Below are 24,466 nucleotides of genomic sequence, written 5' to 3'. Positions count from 1 at the left end.
GGGACAACTTTTATGTCAGAGTGAGGACGCACCAGGCTGAAACATGAAACTCTTTCATATGGAAACTGCCCATGTGTTTGCTACCGTGGGACCCTCAACTGACAAGCAAGTGAGGGGGCAGAATCACGATGTTACACAAATCACATCCAAATGGGTTCATTTTGAATCCGCACAAAGTGTATAACGCAATCTTTTAATGGCCTTGATGTAAGTCCTATGTAGGAGTCTAGCCATTCATATAATTTATTCATGGTGAGTGTGGTTGCTTAAGAGGTAAATGTCATTCCAAAAAATTACAATTATGTTTACTTTCTTCAAATGGAACACGAAATTGTCATGAATCTGCACAAGGAACAATCACATATTTAACGTAAACAAAATGTGTGAATACACTTAGCTGGTAGAGGTGTTGGAAAGAAGCTAGTACAAACGACACTGCATGGAATCTAGTGTGCTTCTCTGCTACGAGAAGGGGAAGCTAAGAGACCAGTTAAAATATATAGTATCAAAAAACAAGTAGGTAATCGGATGCAGTGCCGTGATATCACCCAAGGAGGCAAAGTGGTTCCGCCCGCATCTCGTGGTCGTGCGGTAGCGTTCTCGCTTCCCACGCCCGGGTTCCCGGGTTCGATTCCCGTCGGGGTCAGGGATTTTCTCTGCCTCGTGATGGCTGGGTGTTGTGTGATGTCCTTAGGTTAGTTAGGTTTAAGTAGTTCTAAGTTCTAGGGGACTGATGATCTAAGATGTTAAGTCCCATAGTGCTCAGAGCCATTTGAACCAAAGTGGTTCTATGGATGACAACGCTGAGGAACGTCAATTCGAATTCTGGCTGGCTGAAAAATGGCTGAAACACTGTAGGCCGTCAGTATGGCACAAGGTGGCATGCTGATGACAGTTGCTACTCGAGGTCGCCTCACGTACGTGGAAGTGGGCTCCCACTCGGACAGCAATCGAAGCGCAAGCACGGAAAAACTCAAAGAGTTTGTCCGGGTGACCAGACAAGTGAAACTGCGTATGGAACTACTGTGCAGCAAGGGCGGCGAAGTACGCGACCGACTCCTGTGGCAGGCCGGAACCAACTTCCTCAAAATCTCTTCCGCCTGCGCCCAGAGAGCGACTGCTCCTCTTGTGCGCGCAACTCGGCCAATCATCGCCGATAAACGAAATTTTCGCCAATTACGGCCTTACAGCCGATCACAAAAAAGTGGTTCAAATGGCTCTGAGCACTATGGGACTTAACATCTGTGGTCATCAGTCCCCTAGAACTTAGAACTACTTAAACCTAACTAACCTAAGGACATCACACACAACCATGCCCGAGTCAGGATTCGAACCTGCGACCGTAGCGGTCACGCGGCTCCAGACTGAAGCGCCTAGAACCACAAGGCCACCCCTGCCGGCAGCCGATCACAGCTACTGCGAGGACGTTGTGCGAGAAGCTTTAGGAATATGATAGTTGGTGTGACATGTGTGGCGACTTTCTGTCGGCTATCCCGTGGAGCGGGTGACCGTTTACCGGAAACGTCCCAAACAGGAGCGCAAATGTTCCACAGAGCTGACGCGTTCCTGCCAAAAACATGAGGCTTTCGCGAGAAAATTGCCCTAGGCACTGTAAAAAGAGCGAGCGTCCTACACTCTGGTTGCTGAGACCTGACATCAAGAGAGAAAAATGCCAGTCTCGGCTTGGGAGTCCGTCCGCAATTCCCAATGGCCAGATGTTCCTCTTGCCTTCTTATCATTCATTTCTACTACACCCAATCATGAAATGCTCGTACGTAGCATCCTAATACCTAGTACGCATGACGGTGTAATACAGTAACGAAATGACGTACATGTGAGTTTATGCAAATTCAGGTTTTAGAAATCAAAATAGAGTAGTCTGATGGCTCTTTATAAGTGTGTAAAGAGGCCAAAGCGTCTGCCGTCTTCCACGGACATGAGAAAATACCTCTTTCTCTTTATGGAGAGTCAGGAGTCTCTCAGGGAAATGTGGTAGAACCACTGTTATATTCTGTATTCACTGATAAGCCAAAAAATTATGACCACTGCCCACCACGACGTTGGATGTCGCTGGTGTTGTAGCGGTAACAAAAGTATGGAAGCGGAATAGACAACGATGGGGGATCACTCTACCAATGCTGTTGGCTGCAACTGGGGAAATCCATTGAGACAAGCGACTTTGGTAAAGGACAAGTTATTGTTACACAGAGCCTGTGAACGAGTGTGTCTAAAATATTGTGGCCGAGCGGTTCTAGGCACTTCAGACTGGAACCGTGCAACCGCTACTGTCGCAGGTTCGAATCCTGCCTAGGGCATGGATGTGTGTGATTTCCTTAGGTTGGTTAGGTTTAAAAAGTTCTAAGTTGTAGGGGACTAATGACGCGGTGCTGTCGTGGGCATCTACGGAAAGAGGTAGAAGGACAGTGAAACTATCAATAGACGCTAAATGGTTGGAGGTTTACGACTTTTCACAGAACTTGGGGTTCGGAGGCTTATTTGCTGCGTGAAGTAGGAAATATGGTGATTTGTGGCATGGCTGACAAAAGAGGCAATGCTGGTGGACGCACAATTGTCTCGGAGCAAACCGTTCACTGTAGATCGTTGAACATGGAGCTCCGCAGCAGGCCACCCTTACATGTTCACATGTTCAAACAACGAAATCGTCAGTTATGATTATAGGTGGCACGGGACCATCGACATTCGACCGTTGCTCAGTGGAAACGTGTCAGCTCCTCCGGTTAATCAAATTTTTGCTATACTAGATTGTCGTCTCCACAAACGCCGTTATCGAAGAGAATGCGACCCGAAACGGGCAGCTCGCCATGGACACAGGCTGTTGAGAGAAGTAAAATGCTGTGTGAGACATTTTCCTGTGCTTGCATGGGACCTATGCTGATAACCGAAGACACGCTGACAGCTGCGAACCACCTGCATGCCTACACGCTTCATGTCTTCCACGATGGCGATAACATCTTTCAACAGGATAATTGTCCGTGTCTGGGAGTCAGAATCGTGTTACAGTAGTTTAAGGAGCATTATATTGAATTTACGTGGGTATCTCGGCTACGAAATACGCTAGATGTAAATCCAATGGAACCCGTCTGGATCGCTATCTGGCGACATCAAACGTAGTACGAAAATCAGCGGCGCATTATTTATGAGAATTACATGACCTGTGGGTAGACATCTAATGCCACATATCTCCACAAACCTAGCTACAAACTGTCTGATCCAATATGCACTGTCAGTGATGTATTTTGTTCCAAAGACGGACAGACAAGCTATTAAGTAGCTGGTCATAATGCTTTGGCTCATTACTATACGTAAATGATTTGGCGGATGGGGTAAGCAGCGGTTAGCGGCTGTTTCTGGTGATGCTGTGGTGTTCGAGAAGGTGTCGTCGTTGAGTGACTGCAGGAGAATACGAGATGATTTAGATAAAATTTATAGTTGTGTAGAAAAATATAAGTTAATGCAGATGAGCAGGAAAAACAAATCCTTAAAGTTGGGATAAAGCGTCAGTAGCGTCCCGCTTGACACAGGTCAAATGGTTCAAATGTCTCTAAGAACTATGGGACTTAATATCTGAGGTCATCAGTCTCCTAAACTTAGAACTACTTAAACCTAAAGACAGCACACGCATCCATGCCCGAGGCAGGATTCGAACCTGCGACCGTAGCAGCAGCGCGCTTCTGGACTGAAGCGCCTAGAACCGCTAGGCTTAACACAGTCACGCCGATGAAATATCTAGCTGTAACGTTGCTGAGGAATGCGAAATTGATTGATGATGTAAGGATTGTAATGGGTTATCGGTTTATTCGGAGAATTTTAGGAGAGTGTGGTTCATTTGTAAAGGAGACTGCATGTGGGACACTAGTGCAACCGACTGTTGAGTACTCTTCGAGTGTTTGGCATTTGCACCAGGTCCAATTAGAGGAATAAATCGAAGTCAGAAGCGCCTGTGAGATTTGTTATCAACAGACTCGAGGAGCATGCAGATATTACTGTGATGCTCCAGGTGCTCAAATGGGAACACCTGGATGGAAGGCGTCTTTCGTTTCGAGGAACGCTGTTGAGAAACTTTAGAAAACTATCATTTGAGACAGACGGCAGAACGATTCTACTGCCGTTAACTTACATTTCGCTATGCAGCAGGAAGATAATACACTACTGGCCACTGAAATTGCTACACCAAGAAGATTCATTGGACAATAATATTATACTAGAACTGACATGTGATTTCATTTCCACGCAATTTGGGTGCATAGATCCTGAGAAATCAGAACCCAGAACAACCACCTCTGGCCGTATTATCGGCCTTGATAAGCCTCGGCATTGAGTCCTAGCTTGGATGGCGTGTACAGGTACAGCTTCAACACGATACCACAGTTCATCAAGAGTAGTGACTGGCGTATTGTGACGAGCCAGTTGCTCGGCTACCATTGACCAGACGTTTTCAATTGTTGAGAGATCTGGAGAATGTGCTGGCCAAGACAGCAGTCGATTTTCTGTATCCAGAAAGGCCAGTACAGGACCTGCAACTTGCGATCTTGCATTATCCTGCTGAAATGTAGGGTTTCTCAGGGATCGAATGAAGGGTAGAGCCACGGGTCTTAACACATCTGAAATGTAACGTGCACTGTTCAAAGTGCCGTCAATGCGAACAAGAGGTGACCGAGACGTGTAACCAATGGCACCCCATACCATCACGCCAGGTGATACGCCAGTATGGCGATGGCGAATACACGCTTCCAAAGTGCGTTCACCGCAATGTCGCCAAACATGGATGCGACCATTATGATGCTGTAAACAGAACCTGGATTCATCCGAAAACATGACTTTTTGCCATTCGTGTACCGAGGTTCGTCTTTGAGTACACCATCACAGGCGCTCCTGTCTGTGATGCAGCGTCAAGGGTAACCGCAGCCATAGTCTCCGAGCTGATAGTCCATGCTGCTGCAAACGTCGTCGAACTGTTCGTGCAGATGGGTGTGGTCTTGCAAACGTCCCCAACCGTTGACTCAGGGATCGAGACGTGCCTGCACGATCCGCTACAGCCATTCGGGTAAGATGCCTGTCTTCTCGATTGCTAGTGATACGAGGCCGTTGGAATCCAGTAAGGTGTTCCGTATTACCCTCCTGAAACCACCGGTTCCATATTCTGCTAACAGTCATTGGATGTCGACCAACGCGAGCAGCAGTGTCGCGATACGATAAAGCGCAATCGCGATAGGCTACAATCCGACCTTTATCAAAGTCGGAAACTTGATGGTACGCATTTCTCCTCCTTACACGAGGCATCACATCAACGTTTCACCAGGCAACGCCGGTCAACTGCTGTTTGTGTATGTGAAATCGGTTGGAAATTTTCCTCATGTCAGCACGTTGTAGGTGTCGCCACCGGCGCCAACCGTGTGTGAATGCTCAGGAAAGCTAATCATTTGCATGTCACAGCATCTTCTTCCTGTCGGTTAAATTTAGCGTCTGTAGAACGTCATCTTCGTGGTTTACTAATTTTAATGGCCAATAGTTTGTTAGAAAGATTAGGGCTAGAACTGCGGCATATATATATAGTGTTTTTCGCTAACTCTGCTTGTGAGTGGAACAGGAAAGGAAAAGACCAGCACTAGTACAGGGTACACTCCGCCACGCACCGTACGGTGGCTTGCGGAATGTGAATGTTGATGTAGAGACACAATCGTTAGTCGTTGTTAATCTAGAACAAAATTAAATATGACCAGTAACTGAATGACTAAACTTGAACTTTTCACGAAGAGAGCACAAGTAGCGGCTACGCTGTGTTTCACCGTCGGTGTTCCTCGGGGCGGCAAGAAGACGTGTGCCAGGCCGCGACCCCTGCAGCCGCGGACACACTCAGGTTGCTGGCTGGCTGGCAGCCTGCCACGTGGCCAGACGAGCGCCAGACCAGAGGACCAGAGGAACAGGTTGCCGCCCACCGGCTGGGCTGCGCCGCGCTGATTGATTGCAGCCGCGGACACCGGGAGCCGTTCCCACGACCCCGAGAATCCATCATCCGCCGCGAGATACACGGCTCTGCGCATCCCAATAACTCCACTCCCCACTTTTCATCCGCCGTAAACTTACTCTTCCAACTCCGTGGCGGAAGAGCGGCCACCTGGGATTCACCGAGGCTGAGCTGTTTATGGCTACCGGTGCCAAGACGTAAGCAACGGAACACGCTAACCACTACGGCAGCAGCTGACAGGGAATGATTTATTTGTCGCTGCGAATGATTAGCCGAGCGGTCTGAGGCCGTGCGGCTGGTCCCGGTGGAGGTTCGAGTTCTCACTCGGGAATGGGTGTGTGTGTTAGTCCTTAGGATAATTTCGGTTAAGTAGTCTGTAAGCTTAGGGACTGATGACCTTAGCAGATAACTCCCATAAGTTTCACACACATTTGAACATTTGAATAATGTGTCGCTCTTATAAGTAAATATAAGATAAATTGTTGTTGTTGTGGTCTTCAGTCCTGAGACTCGTTTGATGCAGCTTTCCATACTACTCTATTCTCTGCAAACTTCTTCATCTCGCACTACCTACTGCAACCTACATACTTCTTAATCTGTTTAGTGTATTCATCTATTCGTCTCCCTCTACGATTTTTACCCTCAACAATTCCCTCCAATACTGAATTGGTGATCCTTTGATGCCTCAGAATATACCCTAGCAACCGATCCCTTCTTCTAGCCAAGTTCTGCCACAAATTTCTCTTCTCTCCAATTCTATTCAATACCTCCTCATTAATTATGTGATCTTCCCGTCTTCAGCATTCGTCTGTACCACCACATTTCGAAATCTTGTATTAACCTCTTGTCTAAACTATTTATTGTCCACATTTCAGTTCCATACACTTCACCCTAATATTTTCAGGATCGACTTTCTGTCACTTAAATCTGCACTCGGTGATAACAAACTTCTCTCCTTCAGAAACGCTTAACTTGCCACTGCCAGTCTACAGTTTATGTCCTCTCTACTTCGACCATCATCAGTTATTTTGCTACCCAAATACCAAAACTCCTTTACTACCTTAAGCGTCTCAGAAATGGTTGAAAAGGCTCTGACCACTATGGGACTTAACTGCTGAAGTCATCAGTCCCCTAGAACTAAGAACTACTTAAACCTAACTAACCTAACGGCATCACACACATCCATGCCCCAGGCACACCTCGAACCTGCGATCCTAGCGGTCACGCAGTTCCAGACTGTAGCGCCTAGAACCGCTCGGCTACAGGGGCCGGCTTAACCGTCTAATTTCCTAATCTAATTCCCGCAGCATCACTCGATTTAATTCGAGTACATTCCATTAACCTCGTTTTCCTTTTGTTGATGTTAATCTTATATCCTCCTTTCAAGAGATGCTCTTCCAGGTCCTATGCTGTCTCTGACAGATTTACAATGTCATCGGCGAACCACAGAGTTTTTATTTTTTCTCCATGGAGTTTAATACCTACTCCGAATTTTTCTTTTGTTTCCTTTACTCCTTGGTTAATATACAGATTGAATAACATCTGGGATAGGCTACAACCGTGTCTCACTCCCTTCCCGACCACTGCTTTCCTTTAATGCCCCTCGAATCTTATAACTGCCATCTGGTTTATGCGATACATACAATGACGGGAAAAAAAAATCGCAATACCAAAAAATAATTAATGTAGAGTAATAAAATTTCGGGAATACATTTGCCTCGGTAACATATGTAAGTGAGTAACATTGCAAGATCACAAGTTAATGTAAGCGCGAGCTAAGCCATGCAAATGTGAAATGCTCGCACATTAATAACCGGCGTAACCACCAGAATGTTGAAAGCAAGCGTGCAAACGTGCATGAATTATGTTGTACAGCTGGCGGATGTCGATCTGTGGGTTGGAGTTCCAGGCCTGTTCAGTTGGTCAGTCAATACCGGTTGGTCAACACTGGTTGTGGATGATGCTGGAGTTGTCGTCCGATGAGTCCTTTATGTGATCGACTGGAAACAGATCTGGTGATCGATCAAGTCAAGACAACATGTCGGCACTCTTTAGTGCATACTGGGCTACAACAGCGGTATGTGCTCGAGCGTTATCTTGTTGGAAAACACCCCATGGAATGCTGTTCATGAACGGCAGCACAACAGACCGAATCAAGAGAATGACGTATAATTTCGTAGGGAGGATGCGTGGTATAACTACGAGAGTGCTCCTGCTGTCATAGGAAAACCTACCTGGGACCGTAACTCCAGGTGTTGGCCTAGTGTGTATAGAACGCTGATAGGTTCATTGCAGGCACTCAAATGACATCCTTCTAACCGAGACACGGCCATCACTGGCACCGAGGCAGGACCAGCCTTCATCAGAAAACACAACAGACCTGCACCCTGCCCTACAATGAACTCTCGCTTGACGCCACCGAAGTCGGAAGTGGCGATGGTTTTGTGTCAGTGGAACGCACCGTCGGAGTCTGGATCGGAGCTGTCCTTGAAGTAACTGATGTCACTGTGGAGCCAACTGCTACTGAGATTGCTGCTGCACATGCAGTAAGATGCGCCAGAGCCATACGCTGAACAAGTGTTTCTTCTCGGCAGTTCCATGTGGCAGTCCGGAGCCCGGTCTTGTTGCCACCGTACATTCTCGTGAACACTGCTGCCAGCAGTCATGTACAGAGTCTACATTCCTGCTAAGTCTTCCTCCAATAATTGCAGAAGGAATATCCACCTTCTCGTAGCCCTATTACACTTCCTCCTTCAAACTCAGCGAGTTGCCGATAATGGCTTCTTTGTCACTTTACAGGCATTTTTGACTAACATCAACTTACCAAGTCCAATCTCAAAGATAACTAACGCTGACGACAGTTAAAACGTCTATGTTTAAAGCAAACCTGATTTATGTACTGATAGAGGCGCTACTAGTGACATTCTTATGCTATTGACGCGGAACATCATGTTTCACAGGCAGAAACATTCTTACCAATCATCGTTCATGTCGCCCAACTAGTTCTTGGTGTTGAGTTTTTTCTCCGTGAGTGTAGTAATGAAAAACAAATTATCTACTTCTGCCAGTCCAAGATTAGGCCTTATGGCCTGTTATGTCCTCATCATCTCTTCCTAGGCCTTCCTATACTCCTTCTTCCAATAGGATTTTATTCCACTGCATGTCGAGGGATTCTCTGAAGTAACACACGCAATATATCTTCATTCCAATCCTGCTTTTTTGGATTACTTTTTCAGTTAATGGCTGTAACCCCTCCCTCCCCCCGTTCTTTCCTTGTTTCTTCGTTTCTTGTTCTGTCTTCACGGATTTAATGAACTTCGCTTCTGACGTTTCAAGTTGTCTTAGGTCTTTTGATCTTGATATCCAGCTTTTCGGGCCATGTAGTGGATAGAGCAACGATTTAATAAAATTTCATTTGAGTTCATCTTCTAGTTTTACCGTTTATCGAGCCACATATTGGTTGATAGATGTTAATTTTTTTATGTCTTCCACTTCTTCAAAGTTATCTCACATCCTAAATATGAATATCTTATTCCTTGCAAGGTATTTTCTTCAAAACGCCATTACTTTTGTTTTTGCTGTTCACATCTTTAAATTGTAATTTACGCTTGTATTGTTTAAGCTACGTGACACTGTTTGTAATATGTCTTCATTGTCCTATCTGATTAAATGGTCTTCAGCAAAATGGCCCAATTCTTATGCCTTGAGGTATTCTGTCCATCATCCAGTATCTGACCAGGTCGTCCGAGATTTACCTCTATTTCCTCGTGTCAGGTTTCTACCAGTCTGTATTCTTATTTTCGTGTTTTTGTATAAACCTTGGCGTACTTTTACCAGATGTCTAGGGAAATCTCTTTGCTCCATTATTGACCAGAGTTCTTTCTGTTGATGCCGTCAAATGCTTTCTCGAAGTCGATAAGTGCTAGGTGTGTCTCCAAATTAAAATGTCATCTTTTTTGTCTAACTTATTTCAGAGTGAAACATGGCCATGTATGGAAATGTGGTGCTACAGAAGAATACTGAAGATTAGATGGGTAGATCACAAAACTAATGAGGAGGTATTGATTAGAATTACGGAGAAGAGAAATTTGTGGCACACCTTGACTAGAAGAAGGGATCGGTTGGTAGGACATGTTCTTAGGCATCAAGGGATCACTAATTTAGTATTGGAGGGCAGCGTGGAGTGTAAAAATCGTAGAGGGAAACCAAGAGATGAGTACACTAAGCAGTTTCAGAAGGAAGTAGGTTGCAGTAGGTACTGGGAGATGAAGAAGCTTGCACAGGACAGAGTAGCATGGAGAGCTGCATCAAACCAGTCTCTGGACTGAAGTCCACAACAACAACAACAACAAGATTATTATTTTGATAATATATTTGTTATTGTTCAGAACGATCCATTTCGAAATGTCGATCTTGAACCACGAAAATTATTAATCATAGTTGTCCACATAATTGATCTGAAAACCAACCTATAGCAAAGACAATATTAATCTGCTTCAGTTTTCATTCTGACAAAGTTTTTGTCTTTTTTATAATTTTATAATTAATATAATTAATGTATAATATATATAATATAAATATAATTAATACCTAATAATGTTTATAATTTTTCTAATTTCGCTATCGGTAATTAAATAGATCTGATAAAATTGCAGAAAACTGCTATTCTCTATATTGTCAAAATTTTTAACCTTTGTTGTAAATCTTTATGTAAATAATTAGTTTCAGAGTACACTATACAATTTAAATGTGGAAAAATAATTTCAGTTAAGACAGTCATGTTAATATTAATTTGTACTAAATCCTGTTCTAGAAGGTGATGGAAGCTAGGTTCATAATACTTGTAGAGATTTTGGGGCCAAGTGCATCACAGTTGTTTTAGATACGGTATTTTAAGATGGAGAGAATGGGTTTAACAGATATTGAGTTTGGTACATGTTACTCTCTGATCGACCATGTTCTTTTTCAAGTTCAAGAATGTTGCACAATGCATTTTTGAGAAGTTATGTTGAAAAAAGTGTGTCAAAAACATAGAAATAAATAAAGACTGCCTCTAAAAGTAACATAGTATTTCAGCTACTTGTTATCTGAAAAGACATAGTCCGAATATTCTAACAGTTCATATAGGAACAAAAAAGCCAACCCTGGCACTGAGACAGACTTTGCAAGATAAGTAACATTTATCTGCTAATGTAATGTATTTTCCCTTACGTAATAATTTAAACATTGTCAAAACTATTATATAGTTAGAACAATGTATACACACAAATTTGGATTCTTCGGTATAGCTGAACCGTAAGAGAGTTAAATTATAAATACAAAAGGTTAGAACACAGTCCTGCGGCAACATGGTGCAGTTTTCAAGCACGATTTGATGTTCCAAAAGGACCCGATGCGAAAACCATTCACAAGCTCTTCGCCAGACTCCAAAGCACAGGCAGCGTGGCCGATGATCGAGCAGGGAATGTAGGCCGACTGCAGTACTCCTAACAACGTCGACATGGTTTTCAGGTTATTCAGCAAAATCCGAGAAAATTCCTCCGAAGAATTGCAGCAGAGACTAGTTTGGAATGCTCCAGCATGCAAAAATGCTACATCGCCTACACATGTCTCCAGTTCAAAATCTAAAGCCACCATTTTTCCACCGGCATGAGTTGTGCGAAAGAGGGCTCACCATGCGAACCACATTATTGATTGATAATGAAGTATTTCATGTTGATGCATCTGGATCACAGGTGAAGCACACTTCCGCCAGAATGGAGTCGCGAATAAACAAAAATGGCGATTTTGGGGTTCCGAAAATTCCATTTTTAGCGAAGCGAAACCACTGTGTTCCCACAAAGTTATTGTTTGGGGCTCCAGTATGGAGCAGAGACGTTTTTCAACGTTTTTCACCAGCCAAACGATCACTAGTGAATGTTACATTGTAAGTCTGAAAAAAAGGGAGATATTGTCACACAGCTAGAGCTGCGGGATCGACCAGGTGCAGAGTTGTTTATGCAAGAATGGGCCAGGCAATATCACAACTAACAGGTGCATCACTTTGTTGATGTTTGCTCGATCTGACTCCTTGTGACCACTTTTTGTGGAGCACATTGAAAGACACTGTCTACCGAAACCATCCTACCATACTGGGCGAAGTTGAATCGGCGAACTGTATGGAATCTAAATCCGTTAAGTCACTACAGCACATGATGGCAAATTTGTCTGTTTTCGCTGTACTGCGAGTGGTGGACATTTTTAAAAGATTGTGGTGTGATTTTGAGGACTGCTTGCAGAGGATGAGTTTATTTATGCACGCTGGTACTGTATGAGCTGCACAGTGTACCGCACAATCTGTTACCAGCTTTTCAAACTATTTCGAAACTTCTGTATAAAATTCTTACACCTTTCACAATAAACGTACCGTTTGATGCACTCGGCTATCGATCTTAGTTTTCGAAATATTTAATTTTGAAATAAGGGACTCCTTCGCTGGACGCTCTGCGTCGATGGAGAGAGCATGTTTTAAATGTTCTTGACTCTCATTACAGGTGCCCAATATGGGCACTGTTTGTTACGCAGCAGACCTCTATGCTGCTGCTGGCCGGAAAACACAATGACGGCTGATTGCTTTGGAAATATTTTCATTGGGTCGCCCATCCGCAGGCGGAAATTAATTCGATGTGACAATACGGAGAGGTGATTTGTCTTAATGTTCTGACACGCCTGCCTCTACTGGTGCCCTCGGCAACTACGGCGTGGCCATGCATATGACGAAGTACAACGACTGTAGCCCCTAACCAAGGAAACGTCGTAGTAGAAGATCGTTTATTCATCTGTATGCTGAGATAAGCTTCATTACGAAAGTTTCACTATATTTACAAGAAGTTTCCGCAGTTCGTTTCTGAATGATGTAGTGAAGTTTTTTTTCGCGTCCCATATGACAATGGATCCAGAATGAAACCCCATTTATGTGCACCAAAAGCATTGAAGCTCTTTCAGTGTTGCTTTTCTCTTCTGTGGTTCATAATACCAAAGAAATTGCTGTCTAATAACACATTTACCCATACGGCCAAGAAAAAAGCTGTGAGCACTTTGCTTTTTCTTTGCAGCAGAAACTTGAATACCTTGATCCTTGGCAATAAGCCACTCCTTCCTCAATTTTCAAACATTTTTATACGTTTTGTATTGCAGTGCCATTAATTTCTTCTTCTCATCATCAACATATTTCATGAGTTCAAAAGTTTGTCATAGCAGCTTCCTGCGAAAATATTTTTCACGATTACTACAGCATACCATCGTACACTACTTTGAACTTGAACGAGGCTGTAGTTGACCAGGTAATCGAGTTAGCTATCGATACTGGTTGAAATGATGAATCGAAACTTAAAGAGATGCTCTAACCACTGATATATGTCATTCTTCTGTATGGATTTTAGTTTTCGTGCATTCCTCTTTTGTAACCGCAGGGGTACTTACGGATAACCCTACACATCATATTACCTGAAGCTGAGTTTGGCGGCCATCCCAACTTTTTCTCAAACAATCTATCTAAACCTTATGTTCTGGGTGGATATTGTACCAGATCAACGGTCGTTAAACCACCACTTCTGATCTCACGATCTAGAGCGTTCTGCATTAACTTATCCTAGTTGGTGGGTATCATGTAGTCATCTGATCGCCAATAATACCCCACTGTGTTAAAATGACAAGACTAAAGGTTCCTCTGAGGACTGTGTTCTCTAAGTCATTTAGCAAGCCAGATATTTGCAGCCTCAAGCACATCTTTTTCTGATAAACCTTGTTGGTTCAAAAATGGTTCAAATGGCTCTGAGCACTATGGGACTTAACACCTGAAGTCATCAGTCCCCTTGAACTTACAACTACTGAAACCTAACTAACATAAGGACATCACACAAATCCATGCCTAAGGCAGGATTCGAACCTGCGACCGTAGCGGTCGCTCGGTTCCTGACTGTAGCGCCTAGAACCGCTCTGCCACACCGTCCGTAAACCTTGTTGGTGAAAGAAAGACAAATTCGTAGAGGGAATGGTCGTAGAGCAAGATGATTAAGGAGTGATTACAAGGCCTCAAACATCATTCCCACAATAAAGAAAATTTTATTTATGTTTCTCAGCACTGCAGACAACAATAAATTACAATACTATTCAATTCGAGCAGATGCTCAATACTTCAGATATTACAGTAATATAAATGTGGGCAGGACTCAGAGCTGGCACCAGTTCACAATAGTAAATTCGCTGTACTACAAGATCTGTCTGAGTAGCGCAGTTAATGACACTTCTGAAACATAAAATAGAAATACACTTAACGTACACACAAAATGAGTTTACAAAGCGAACACTTCTTCTAAGTTCGCCAAAATTACAGATTGCATTACATCGATTCAGAAAAATTTTGGAATAATCACTCGATACACAAATAAATAATTTAAAGCGCGCGAATAAAATAAACTAGTTAAGGCAACACTGCTTGTACGTTACGACAGCAGCTGCTAACTCTGGAATAGCCACGCATCAGCAACAAGTACTTGAATATTTTAAATGGCACAAATAATAACCAGAATAAATTTAAGCAGTGCTCGTGTCTGACGCATTTTTTAAAAATAATACTTAAAAAAAACAGGGATACATTAAAACACTAACAGCTATAATTTATGGTGATGGCTGTTATCTCTTGAAGAGTTAAACGGGGAGTCCTGGTGAACATGGAACAACAGTAATACAGCTAGCTTGAAACTTGTAAAGACAGTGCAAATGATGCGAGACTAATCAAATAACATTATGCAAAGCAGAGCGCCAAATAAAACATATTACCAAAACCACATGACCAAAGTTTAGAGCCAAAAACACTGACTAAGAAAGGTCAGACTAGTTGTATCAAACACTTTTTTTTCACAATTTACCCTGGGACACAAACTGATAAATGGTCAATTTAAACCATAAGAAAAAAAATCAAATTCCAACTGGCAGTTTAAAAAATCTTACAATGGGTGGAAACCATTTAACATGAAAAATAGTCCACTACCTTCTAGGATGTCGACAAGTATTAACCACGAGGTAAAAGGTGACGGCACGTAATGGAAACAAGGTTTGTAAAACAGCGCTAAACAGATTGTACTATATTTGAAAGTCAGCTTCGCGACACAAGCTCACTATGACGAGGCGGAGTTCTGAAACGTGCTCACCGGGTATATATTTTAGTTGAACAGCGGCTGCCCCAAATGGCCATTGATACACCAGTCTTGTTGTGGGCACTTCCCGAGAGCTGGCAGTTTCTTCCTTAGTATACACTGAGGACCAAAAAGTCAAGGGGTACCTCCTAATATCACGTCGGAAGCCTTTTATCCGGCGTAGTGCAGCAACTGGGAGTGGCATGGACTCAAGAAGTTCGCTGGAAGTCATCTGCAGAAATGCTCGTATTGAGCCACGCTACCACTATAGACGTCTATAATTGCGAAAAGGCCCTTGTTGCATTTTGGGGGCAAACTGAACTCCCGATTACGTCTCATAAATGTTCGGTAGGATTCATGTCGGGCGATTAGGGTGGCCAAATCTTTCGCTTGAATTCTCCACAACGTTCTTCAAATGAATAGCGAACAATTGTGGCCCGGTGTAATGACACACTTGTTGGGAACATGAAATCAATGAATGGCTCAAAATGGCCCAAGAGGAGCCGAATATAACCACTTCTGGTAATTTCCAAGAATGATTGCCTATTGAAGTCGCGGGGTCCAAACGACACATATCGATTGTAAATCGATCATGTGAGTCTCGTGGCGCGTTTTGATAAATTATTTGTGATCTTCATTTTTATCTGTTTTGCGTTGTTCATTTTCTTGTTCTGTTCTCCGTGAAATATTTGTCACTTGCTTGGGAAACGCAGACGATTTCTGTGGATAGAGAGTGTGATGTCTGGTGTTCCTGACGTGTCTTCGGCGGATTGTCTCACATGGAAAAATCTCACTCCATGCGTACCGATCGTAGAAAATTGTTTGACTTTTTGCCGCAAGTATGGAGTGCAACTGGACGACGAAAGGAGGGACTATGTTGGCTGTGGTGCTGCGAAGTGAGTAAAACTTCGTAAGAGGAGCTTCGATGCCGACATATCGTTACAATTTCATTGCGGACAACGCGGAAAACGAATACGTGATTCGACTGTTCCAAGTTATCCATCCATACCAGCGTAATTCTTCTATCGTTCTGGATTTGAGACTACACGTTGCAAGCAACAGCATCAGAAACTGAGTTATTAGCAAATACCGTGAGTGACTATTTCGGGTTTTACCGAGAAGTCTGTTATGTGGTTGTGACAAACGACAGTGTACCAATTGGTGGAGAAAATGAAGTTGTGGAAGTTGACGAATCTCATATAGCTAGACGGAAGAACCATGGAGGACGACCTTCAGAAAGTGAAATAGATCTCATTTGGGTATTCGGTTAAAAGAAAGAGACTCGTGGAAGTATTTCGTTGTCAGAGTATTGTCCAGAGACAAGGTCACTTTAGTGGGTCTGATAAAGCACCTCATACTCCCTGGTACTAAAGTCATTACAGACGGGTTTCAGTCGTACAAGACTCTGAAAGCTGAAAGTTTCGATCACGAATTCGTGAACCACTGTGTGGAGTTTGTATCTTCGGATGACCCCAGTCTCCACACACAGAATATTGAGTAGTTATGGAAATCTGTGAAGTCTTCCAATAAAAGAGAAGGGCGCCTAGAACAACTTGCGTTTGCAGGGAAAAGTTAACGCATGTGACACTCTGCTGATATTCTTGCGTGATATTGGCAGCGTTTAACCAGGCTATGGGAAAAAGGGAATTGTCCCTGTAGCGTACACATGGACTTTCACATGACGATAACACCGACAACGAATAAGGTAGGTCGTGTCATTTGTAATTACAAGTATTTTTTACGCTCTTCTTTTGCCGTTGCTTTAGTGACCACCGTAAACATACTCATAACACCCACCACGAGACTCAAATGATCGATTTACGTTTGATATGTGTCGTTTGGGCCACACAACTTCGATACGCAATCATTCTTGAAAATTACTCCATTTCTAGTCAATGATCGGTTCAAATGGAGCCCCCACCAGCTTGCACAGTGCGTTGTCCACAACTTGTGACCCTGGCTTGGTGGAGTCTGCGCCACAATCGAACCCCATCATCAGTTCTTACCAACTAAAATCGGGACGCATTTGATGAAGCCACGCTTTTCCACTCGTCTAGGGTCCAATCGAAATCTTAGCCAGCCCAGCAGAGGCGCTCAGGGCGATGGTGTCGTGGTATCAGCAAAGGCACTAGGGTAGGTCGTCTGCTGCCACAGCCCATCAACGCCAAATTCTGCCGCATTGTCATAAAGAAACCATTCTCATTCATTTCTGCGGTGCTTTCATGCAGTGTTGCTTGTCTGTTAGCACTGACAACTATACGAAAACGCCTCTGCTCTCGGTCGTTAAATGAAGGCTGTCGGCCACTGGGTTGTCCGTGGTGAGAGGTAACGTCCGATATTTGGTATTCTCGGTGCACTCTTGACACTATGGATCTCGGAATATTGCATTTCCTAAAGGTTTCCGAAATGGAATGGCCCAGGCGTCTATCTCCAACTAACATTCCACATCTACATCTACATGACTACTCTGCAATTCACATTTAACTGCTTGGCAGAGGGTTCATCGAACCACAATCATACTATCTCTCTACTATTCCACTCCCGAACAGCAAGCGGGAAAACAGAACACCTAAACCTTTCTGTTCGAGCTCTGATTTCTCTTATTTTATTTTGATGATCATTCCTACCTATGTAGGTTGGGCTCAACAAAATATTTTCGCAATCGGAAGAGAAAGTTGGTGACTGAAATTTCGTAAAAAGGTCTCGCCGCGACGAAAAACGTCTTTGCTGTAATGACTTCCATCCCAACTCGTGTATCATATCTGCCACACTCTCTCCCCTATTACGTGATAATACAAAGCGAGCTGCCCTTTTTTTACACCCTATCGATGTCCTCCGTCAATCCCACCTGGTAAGGATCCCACACCGCGCAGCAATATTCTAACAGAGGACGAACGAGTGTAGTGTAAGCTGTCTCTTTAGTGGACTTGTTGCATCTTCTAAGTGTCCTGCCATTGAAACGCAACCTTTGGCTCGCCTTCCCGACAATATTATCTGTGCGGCACAGTCGTCGGTAACAGTATCATCGGCACCGCGCAGCGAAGGTATTGAGTGCGTCTTGCCGCTTGTGTACTTTACATACGACCAGAATTTCTTCGGATTTTCTACCAAATTTCGAGACAATGTTTCGTTGTGGAACCTATTAAGGGCATCTCGCATCGAAGTCCGTGCCAAATTTCGCGCGTCTGTAAATTTTAGCCCATCTTCGGGATTTCGCGTTCTTCTGACTTCGCATGCTTTTTCCGTTGCCTCTGCAACAGCGTTCGGACCTTTTTTGTGTACCACGGAGGATCCGTTCCATCTCTTACCAATTTATGAGGTATGAATCTCTCAATTGCTGTTGCTACTATATCTTTGAATTTGAGCCACATCTCGTCTACATTTGCATAGTCAGTTCGGAAGGAATGGAAATTGTCTTTTAGGAAGGCTTCTAGTGACACTTTATCCGCTTTTTTAAATAAAATTATTTTGTGTTTGTTTCTGTTGGATTTGGAAGAAACTGTATTGAGCCTAGCTACAACGATCTTGTGATCACTAATCCCTGTATCAGTCATGATGCTCTCTATCAGCTCTGGATTGTTTGTGGCTAAGAGGTCAAGTGTGTTTCCGCAACCATTTACAATTCGCGTGGGTTCGTGGACTAATTGCTCCGTGTTCAAAGTCTGTTAATTCCTGCCGTGCGACCATAAAGACGACGCAAACTTTTTGACATGAATCACATGAGTGCAAATGAAAGCCTCGCCAAAGCTCCACGGGACTAGAAGAAGGCCCGGGTCATAGCAGTCTATAAAAAGGGTAGAAAATCGAGTGCACATGATTACCGGCCAATTTCACGGACATCGATTTGTTGTAGAATCATGGAACATATTTTGTGTTCAGAGATAATGACCTTACTAGACTCTGAGAAGATCATATGCAGAAACCATCACGGTTTTAGGAAACAGCGGTCATGCGAGACACAGCTAGCCCTCCTTGTGCATGATATGCAACAGGCTCTAGATATTGGCTCCCAGGTTGATGCCATATTTCTCGACTTTCGAAAGACGTTCCACTCAGTTCTGCACTGACGCTTGCTACAAAAAGTGCGCGCATATGGTCTATCCAATGACGTATACGGTTGGATAGAAAGTTTTCTAACAGACAGGGAGCAGTATGTCCTCCTGAAAGGGGTAACTTCAACAGAAACAAGGGTAATTTCAGGTGTGCCCCAGGACAGCGTAATAGTTCCCCTGCTTACATAAACTATCTGGTTGATGGTACTGACAGCAGCCTTAGACTGTTTGCCGATGATGCTGTAGTCTACAGGAAACTAGTATCACAGGAAAATTGTGAACAAATGAATGAGGATTCGCAGAAAATAAATGCGTGGTGTAATGACTGGCAGTTATCTCTCAATATTAGTAAGTGTAACCTACTACGTATAACAAGGCGAAAATCCCCATTAATGTACGAGTACAAAATAAATGATCAGTCTTTGGAAGCGGTAACATCAGTCAAGTATCTGGGTGTGACTATTCGAAATGATCTCTAATGGAATATCACACACAGAACAAGTAACTGCAAAGTCACACAAAACCAAAGATAATCGCTATTTCTGATGTTGGTTATCTTTGGTTTTGTGCTGACTTTGCGGTTACTTGTTCTGTGTGTGGTGTCTTCCTTGTTTCTCCTCTGTGAACCGAGGTATTAAATTCCCTTGCACATTGCTTCCTCCTTGCAGTTGCGCCTTGAGTATGGCAGGGTGTGCTCGTGTCGAAATATCGGCAGGGATCGACGACGTCACCCGGCAGCAAACCCGTAAATTATTAGAATAAACCCACTTGTCTACGAGTTGTACATGTATATAATAAGCTGCGATTTTTTGTAAGTAGTACATTTACTAATTATAATGTTTAATGGGACGGAAACAAAAGGGAGATGTTGTTTGTTCCAGAATATCCTAGACAAGTTCAACCCAGGAGCGAGACAGCTGATTCAGGCTGGAAAGGCATACCTCAAAGCCCTGCATGGTGAGTATTAGAGGTCTCACCTTCTTTAAGTACTTAGATAAAATCTTCTAGCAGGATTCTATACATGTTATAGAACTCAATCGCTTCGAATCTCTCACTTTTTAACTCGATATACCTCAGTTTAGTGGTGCATAAATGGAACTTGTAGATAAATATAGAAAATGAAATTTGTGTCCATCATTCACAAGATAAGCGATTACAGGACATTAAATGAAACAAAATCTGGTTTCTCATTTACACCATAGGTAGTCTAAACAACATAATAAAGCGGCTAATTGAAATCTTGTTTTCGCACAATATCCTTAGGCAAGCTTCTGCGAAGTTCGTAGAGGTAAGAAACTGATATCGGCAGAATGAACATAGGATGCTGGAATGAGATATGGCTTGTAGGAGCACTGTAACGACATACTGTTTCTGTACTACAGATGTTTCTTAAAATTAAAGTTTACTCTCTATACAGAAAGACTGAGTCATGGAAAAACGTCTTCTCCATGAAACGTGTGGGTAGCGTACAGAAAAGTGATGAACAGTGCGCGCAGACAGTTCATCTTTGGGAACGCTTGTGACGACTCAGTTCATTAACTCAGGCCGAAGAGGCTGATATTTCAAACAGGTTATGAGACGAAAAGTTGTTTGCCGACTGCTACGTTGCTAGTGTGCCATCACCTGACACGTGTTCCTCTCATCAGGCGAGACGGTCAGCTAAGTTGTAAAGTTTTCATCGATTGCAGGAACCTGCTCCGATTAACAAGAGACAAGTTTTCAGCGATGATCATAAGGATTGTAGTTGGTCAATGACAACTTTGAACCACAACTCATTCCTGAAGGTATCAGTGTCGGGGCCGCTGAACAAGACAGCTTAGCATCATCGAGGAAGAAAAGTTTAGCGCTACCACTACAGAAAATGCAGGGGAAGAAGCTAGTATAAAACTGTCAGTAGGACCTGGCTTGTTGAGGAACAACATTGGGCAGTGATACACGTTCCGAATGTCTTCAGATCCTGTAGGAAACACAAGCGGCCCATGCTTAAGCACCTTAACCACGAATGGGGATCATTCATCAATTAGCCAGCGCTCATACAGACTGTCGCCTGCTGAACGACAAATAATCCACGAGGCATTGGAGGAGATGCTGCAAGCTTACACCAATGAGCCTTCAGAGAGGCCTTGATACGCTTCGATGATCCTTGAGAAGGAGAAAGGCGGAACATAGCGTTTGTGCCTCGTGTACCGACTACTGAACAAAATAAAAAACAAGATATCTATCCATTGCTGCTTGAAAGGAGCAAATTACAAGGTGCGTCTGAAAAATTCAGTGAATGGTATCAGAAAATAAAGGAGACAAGAGTTAGAAACAAATAACCTTTACTGGCCTTTCAAGTAATCGCCATTAACTGTAATACGCTTCTGACATTGGTTGTAAGGTTGTTGGAAACTGTCAGGAAACGCTTCTTGTCCAATCACTCGAAGCACCATGGCCTCCCTTTGTTTGATATCTGCATCATTACACGAGACGAGACGTGGTGCTACCAGTATAATCTGGAGATCAAGCAACAATCATCATCTTCTCCAACTCCCTCAGCGAGAAATTCCTGGTGGATCAAGGCCTTGCTCTCAAGGAAGACGATCAACATCGTCTTAATATTGTAAGCTAATCTTTTTTTATTTTGGGAGGTTGAAGAACATCTAAGTCCATTGACGAGGACGCCGACTGTCCTAGGAACACAATAGCGTGAATGAGATCTCAGTCATCGCTGCAGTAAGTGCCATTGTTGCTGAACGGAGCTAAAATCCAGCACTGTTGGAAACACACAAACCTTGAAGAAAGAAGCGACGAAAGGAGAATTTCAATTAATATATGGAACTTACGAGGGGCTCTTATCCAATTGGCGGATACGGCGTCTCGGCTTCTGAACATAAGCATCACACACGCTTACAGCAACCGTGCAAATCTGCTATTACAGAACATTCACTTCGCACTGGTCATCCTATTGGTTATGACAACACTGAGATTCTGGGCCTGGAGAAGTTAAAATTTCGCGTAGAAGACATAAAATATTACGGCCACACTGTAAACTAAAGCGAGGTTTTAACGTTGAAGTGAAACGCAGCGAATAGGTGCACTTCAGCGGAACAGGAGGTCCGCAGCTCGTGGTCTAGTGGCCAGAGTTGCTGCCTCTGGCTCGTGGGGTCCCGGATTCGATTCCCGGCCTGGTTGGGGAATTATTCTGGCCGCAGACTGGGTGTCTGTGTTGTCCTCATCATTTCATCACCATTATCATCATTCGTAACAGTAGCTAGATTGGACTGCGTACAAAAAAGGGACTGTGAAAAAAATTGGTATTTCGTACGGGCGCTGATGTTCCTAATGCTTTCAGATCCTGCAGAAAACAAAAGCAGCCCATGCTTAAGCAACACATCCACGAATGGGGATCATCCAGCAATGAGCCATCGCTCACACAGATTGTCGCCTGCTGAACGGCAAATAATCCTCGAGGCAGTGGAGAAGGTGGTGCAAGATTACATCACGGAAACTTCAGAGAGTGCTTGGTCCTCTTCGGTGACCTTTGAGAAGGAGAAAGACGGCACATAGCGTTTCTGCGTCGTGTACCGACGATTGAACAAAATAAAAAACAAGATATCTATCCATTGCTGCTTGAAAAGAGAAAGTACGAGCTGCGTCTGAAAAAATCAGTGAATGATCTCAGAAAATTAAGGAAACAAGAATTAGAAACAAATTACCTTTACTGGCCTTTCAAGTAATCGCCATTACCAATAATACGATTCTGACATTGGTTATAAGGTTGTTGGGAACAGTTGAGCGCCTCACAAACCATCATCATCAATGGAACAGGAAGAGTGTAGCGAGTACACGGAAGGACACTAGCAGCTATACTTTGGTACTACCTTATACGCTCGTGTACCACTGAGATCAGAGTGAACATGATTCCGACTTTAGTTTATGACTCGCCAGTACGATGAATCCCACCCATGAAAGGAACAACTGAGGCAGATAACTGGAGTATTCTCCAGTGCGAAACGATTATCTGGGATGAGGCTGGGTCTATCATAAGTGTACCATCGATTCTCGTGGACGAACAAGACGGAAAACTATCCAGGTGAATCCGTTTGTCTGAGTACAATACCACTACAACAACCTGTATCTTCAAGAAGGAATAGCACAACCTCTTCTCTCCCTCTTTGTGTGAGAATAGTTTGAGGGGGGGGGGGGGGCACAGCGAATACTCATATCACCTGACCTCAATGGTTAGATGGACATTTGGGACACAATGGCGCTAGATACAAGCGTCTTGGACCCAACCCGGAGTTGTTGGCGGAAGTTAAGTAGTCGCAGAACAAGGCAGCTCCCCAATGCTACCGATGATTCGTAGAGTCTATGGCAGGAAGTGTCGTCAAAGCGTCAGAGCAGAAGGAAGTGGCACAAATTGACAAGAAGAAGGCACCGGTTGGTAGGAGATGTTCTGGGGCATCAGGGGATCACAAATTTAGCATTGGAGGGCAGCGTGGAGGGTAAAAATCGTAGAGCGAGACCAAGATATGAATACACTAAGCAAATTCAGAAGGATGTAGGTTGCAGAAAGCACTGGGAGATGAGGAAGCTTGCACAGGATAGAGTAGTACGGAGCGATGCATCAAACCAGTCTCCGGACTGAAGACCACAACAACATCATAGATAGTTGCAAAAATAATCATTTACAATCCCGCCTAAGGTTTGCTTTGACATCAGATTATGTTCCATGTTTTCTGGGTACTTCCCCCCTTTTTTTCAGAGCGTGTATTTTAAAATTATACTTCTTGTAGCAAGCTATCTGCCTGCAATTCCTGATTTCATGCTCAATACTGCTATAAATGGATTCTCCTCGGAAGATACGAAGAGGGCTCTACAGTCCTCGTACATATTCTGCAAACCATCTGTGCAACCTCTTGTGATCGACACTGTGAATGCTTAGTCGCACTGCAACAGCCAACAGCATAGGGCGAATCTATTCTACATCTACATCTGCATTTATACTCCGCAAGTGTATGGCGGAGGGCACTTTACATGCCACTGTCATTACCTCCCTTTCCTGTTCCAGACGCGTATGGTTCGTGGGAAGAACGACTGCGCGCTCGAATCTCTCTAATCTTACATTCGTGATCTCCTCTGGAGGTATAAGTAGGGGGAAGACATATATTCGATACCTCATCCAGAAACGCACCCTCTCGAAACCTAGACAACAAGCTACACCGCGATGCAGAGCGCCTCTCTTGGAGAGTCTGCCACTTGAGTTTGCT

General features: G+C 43.7%; 1 protein-coding gene across 1 annotated transcript in view; it reads left to right on the top strand.

Annotated features, from left to right (window-relative positions):
- Positions 1-24,466, top strand: part of LOC126336803 (brain-specific angiogenesis inhibitor 1-associated protein 2) — a 555,994-nt gene that overhangs the window by 176,646 nt on the left and 354,882 nt on the right. Inside the window, exon 2 of the mRNA XM_050000840.1 lies at positions 20,096-20,171. Within this exon, the coding sequence (XP_049856797.1) occupies positions 20,096-20,171 (76 nt within the window). The remainder of the gene's footprint in view (positions 1-20,095; positions 20,172-24,466) is intronic.

This window comes from Schistocerca gregaria, chromosome 2 (assembly GCF_023897955.1).
Source record: "Schistocerca gregaria isolate iqSchGreg1 chromosome 2, iqSchGreg1.2, whole genome shotgun sequence".
Classification (NCBI taxonomy): Eukaryota; Metazoa; Arthropoda; class Insecta; order Orthoptera; family Acrididae; genus Schistocerca; species Schistocerca gregaria.
This window is presented reverse-complemented; position numbering and strand designations above follow the sequence as displayed.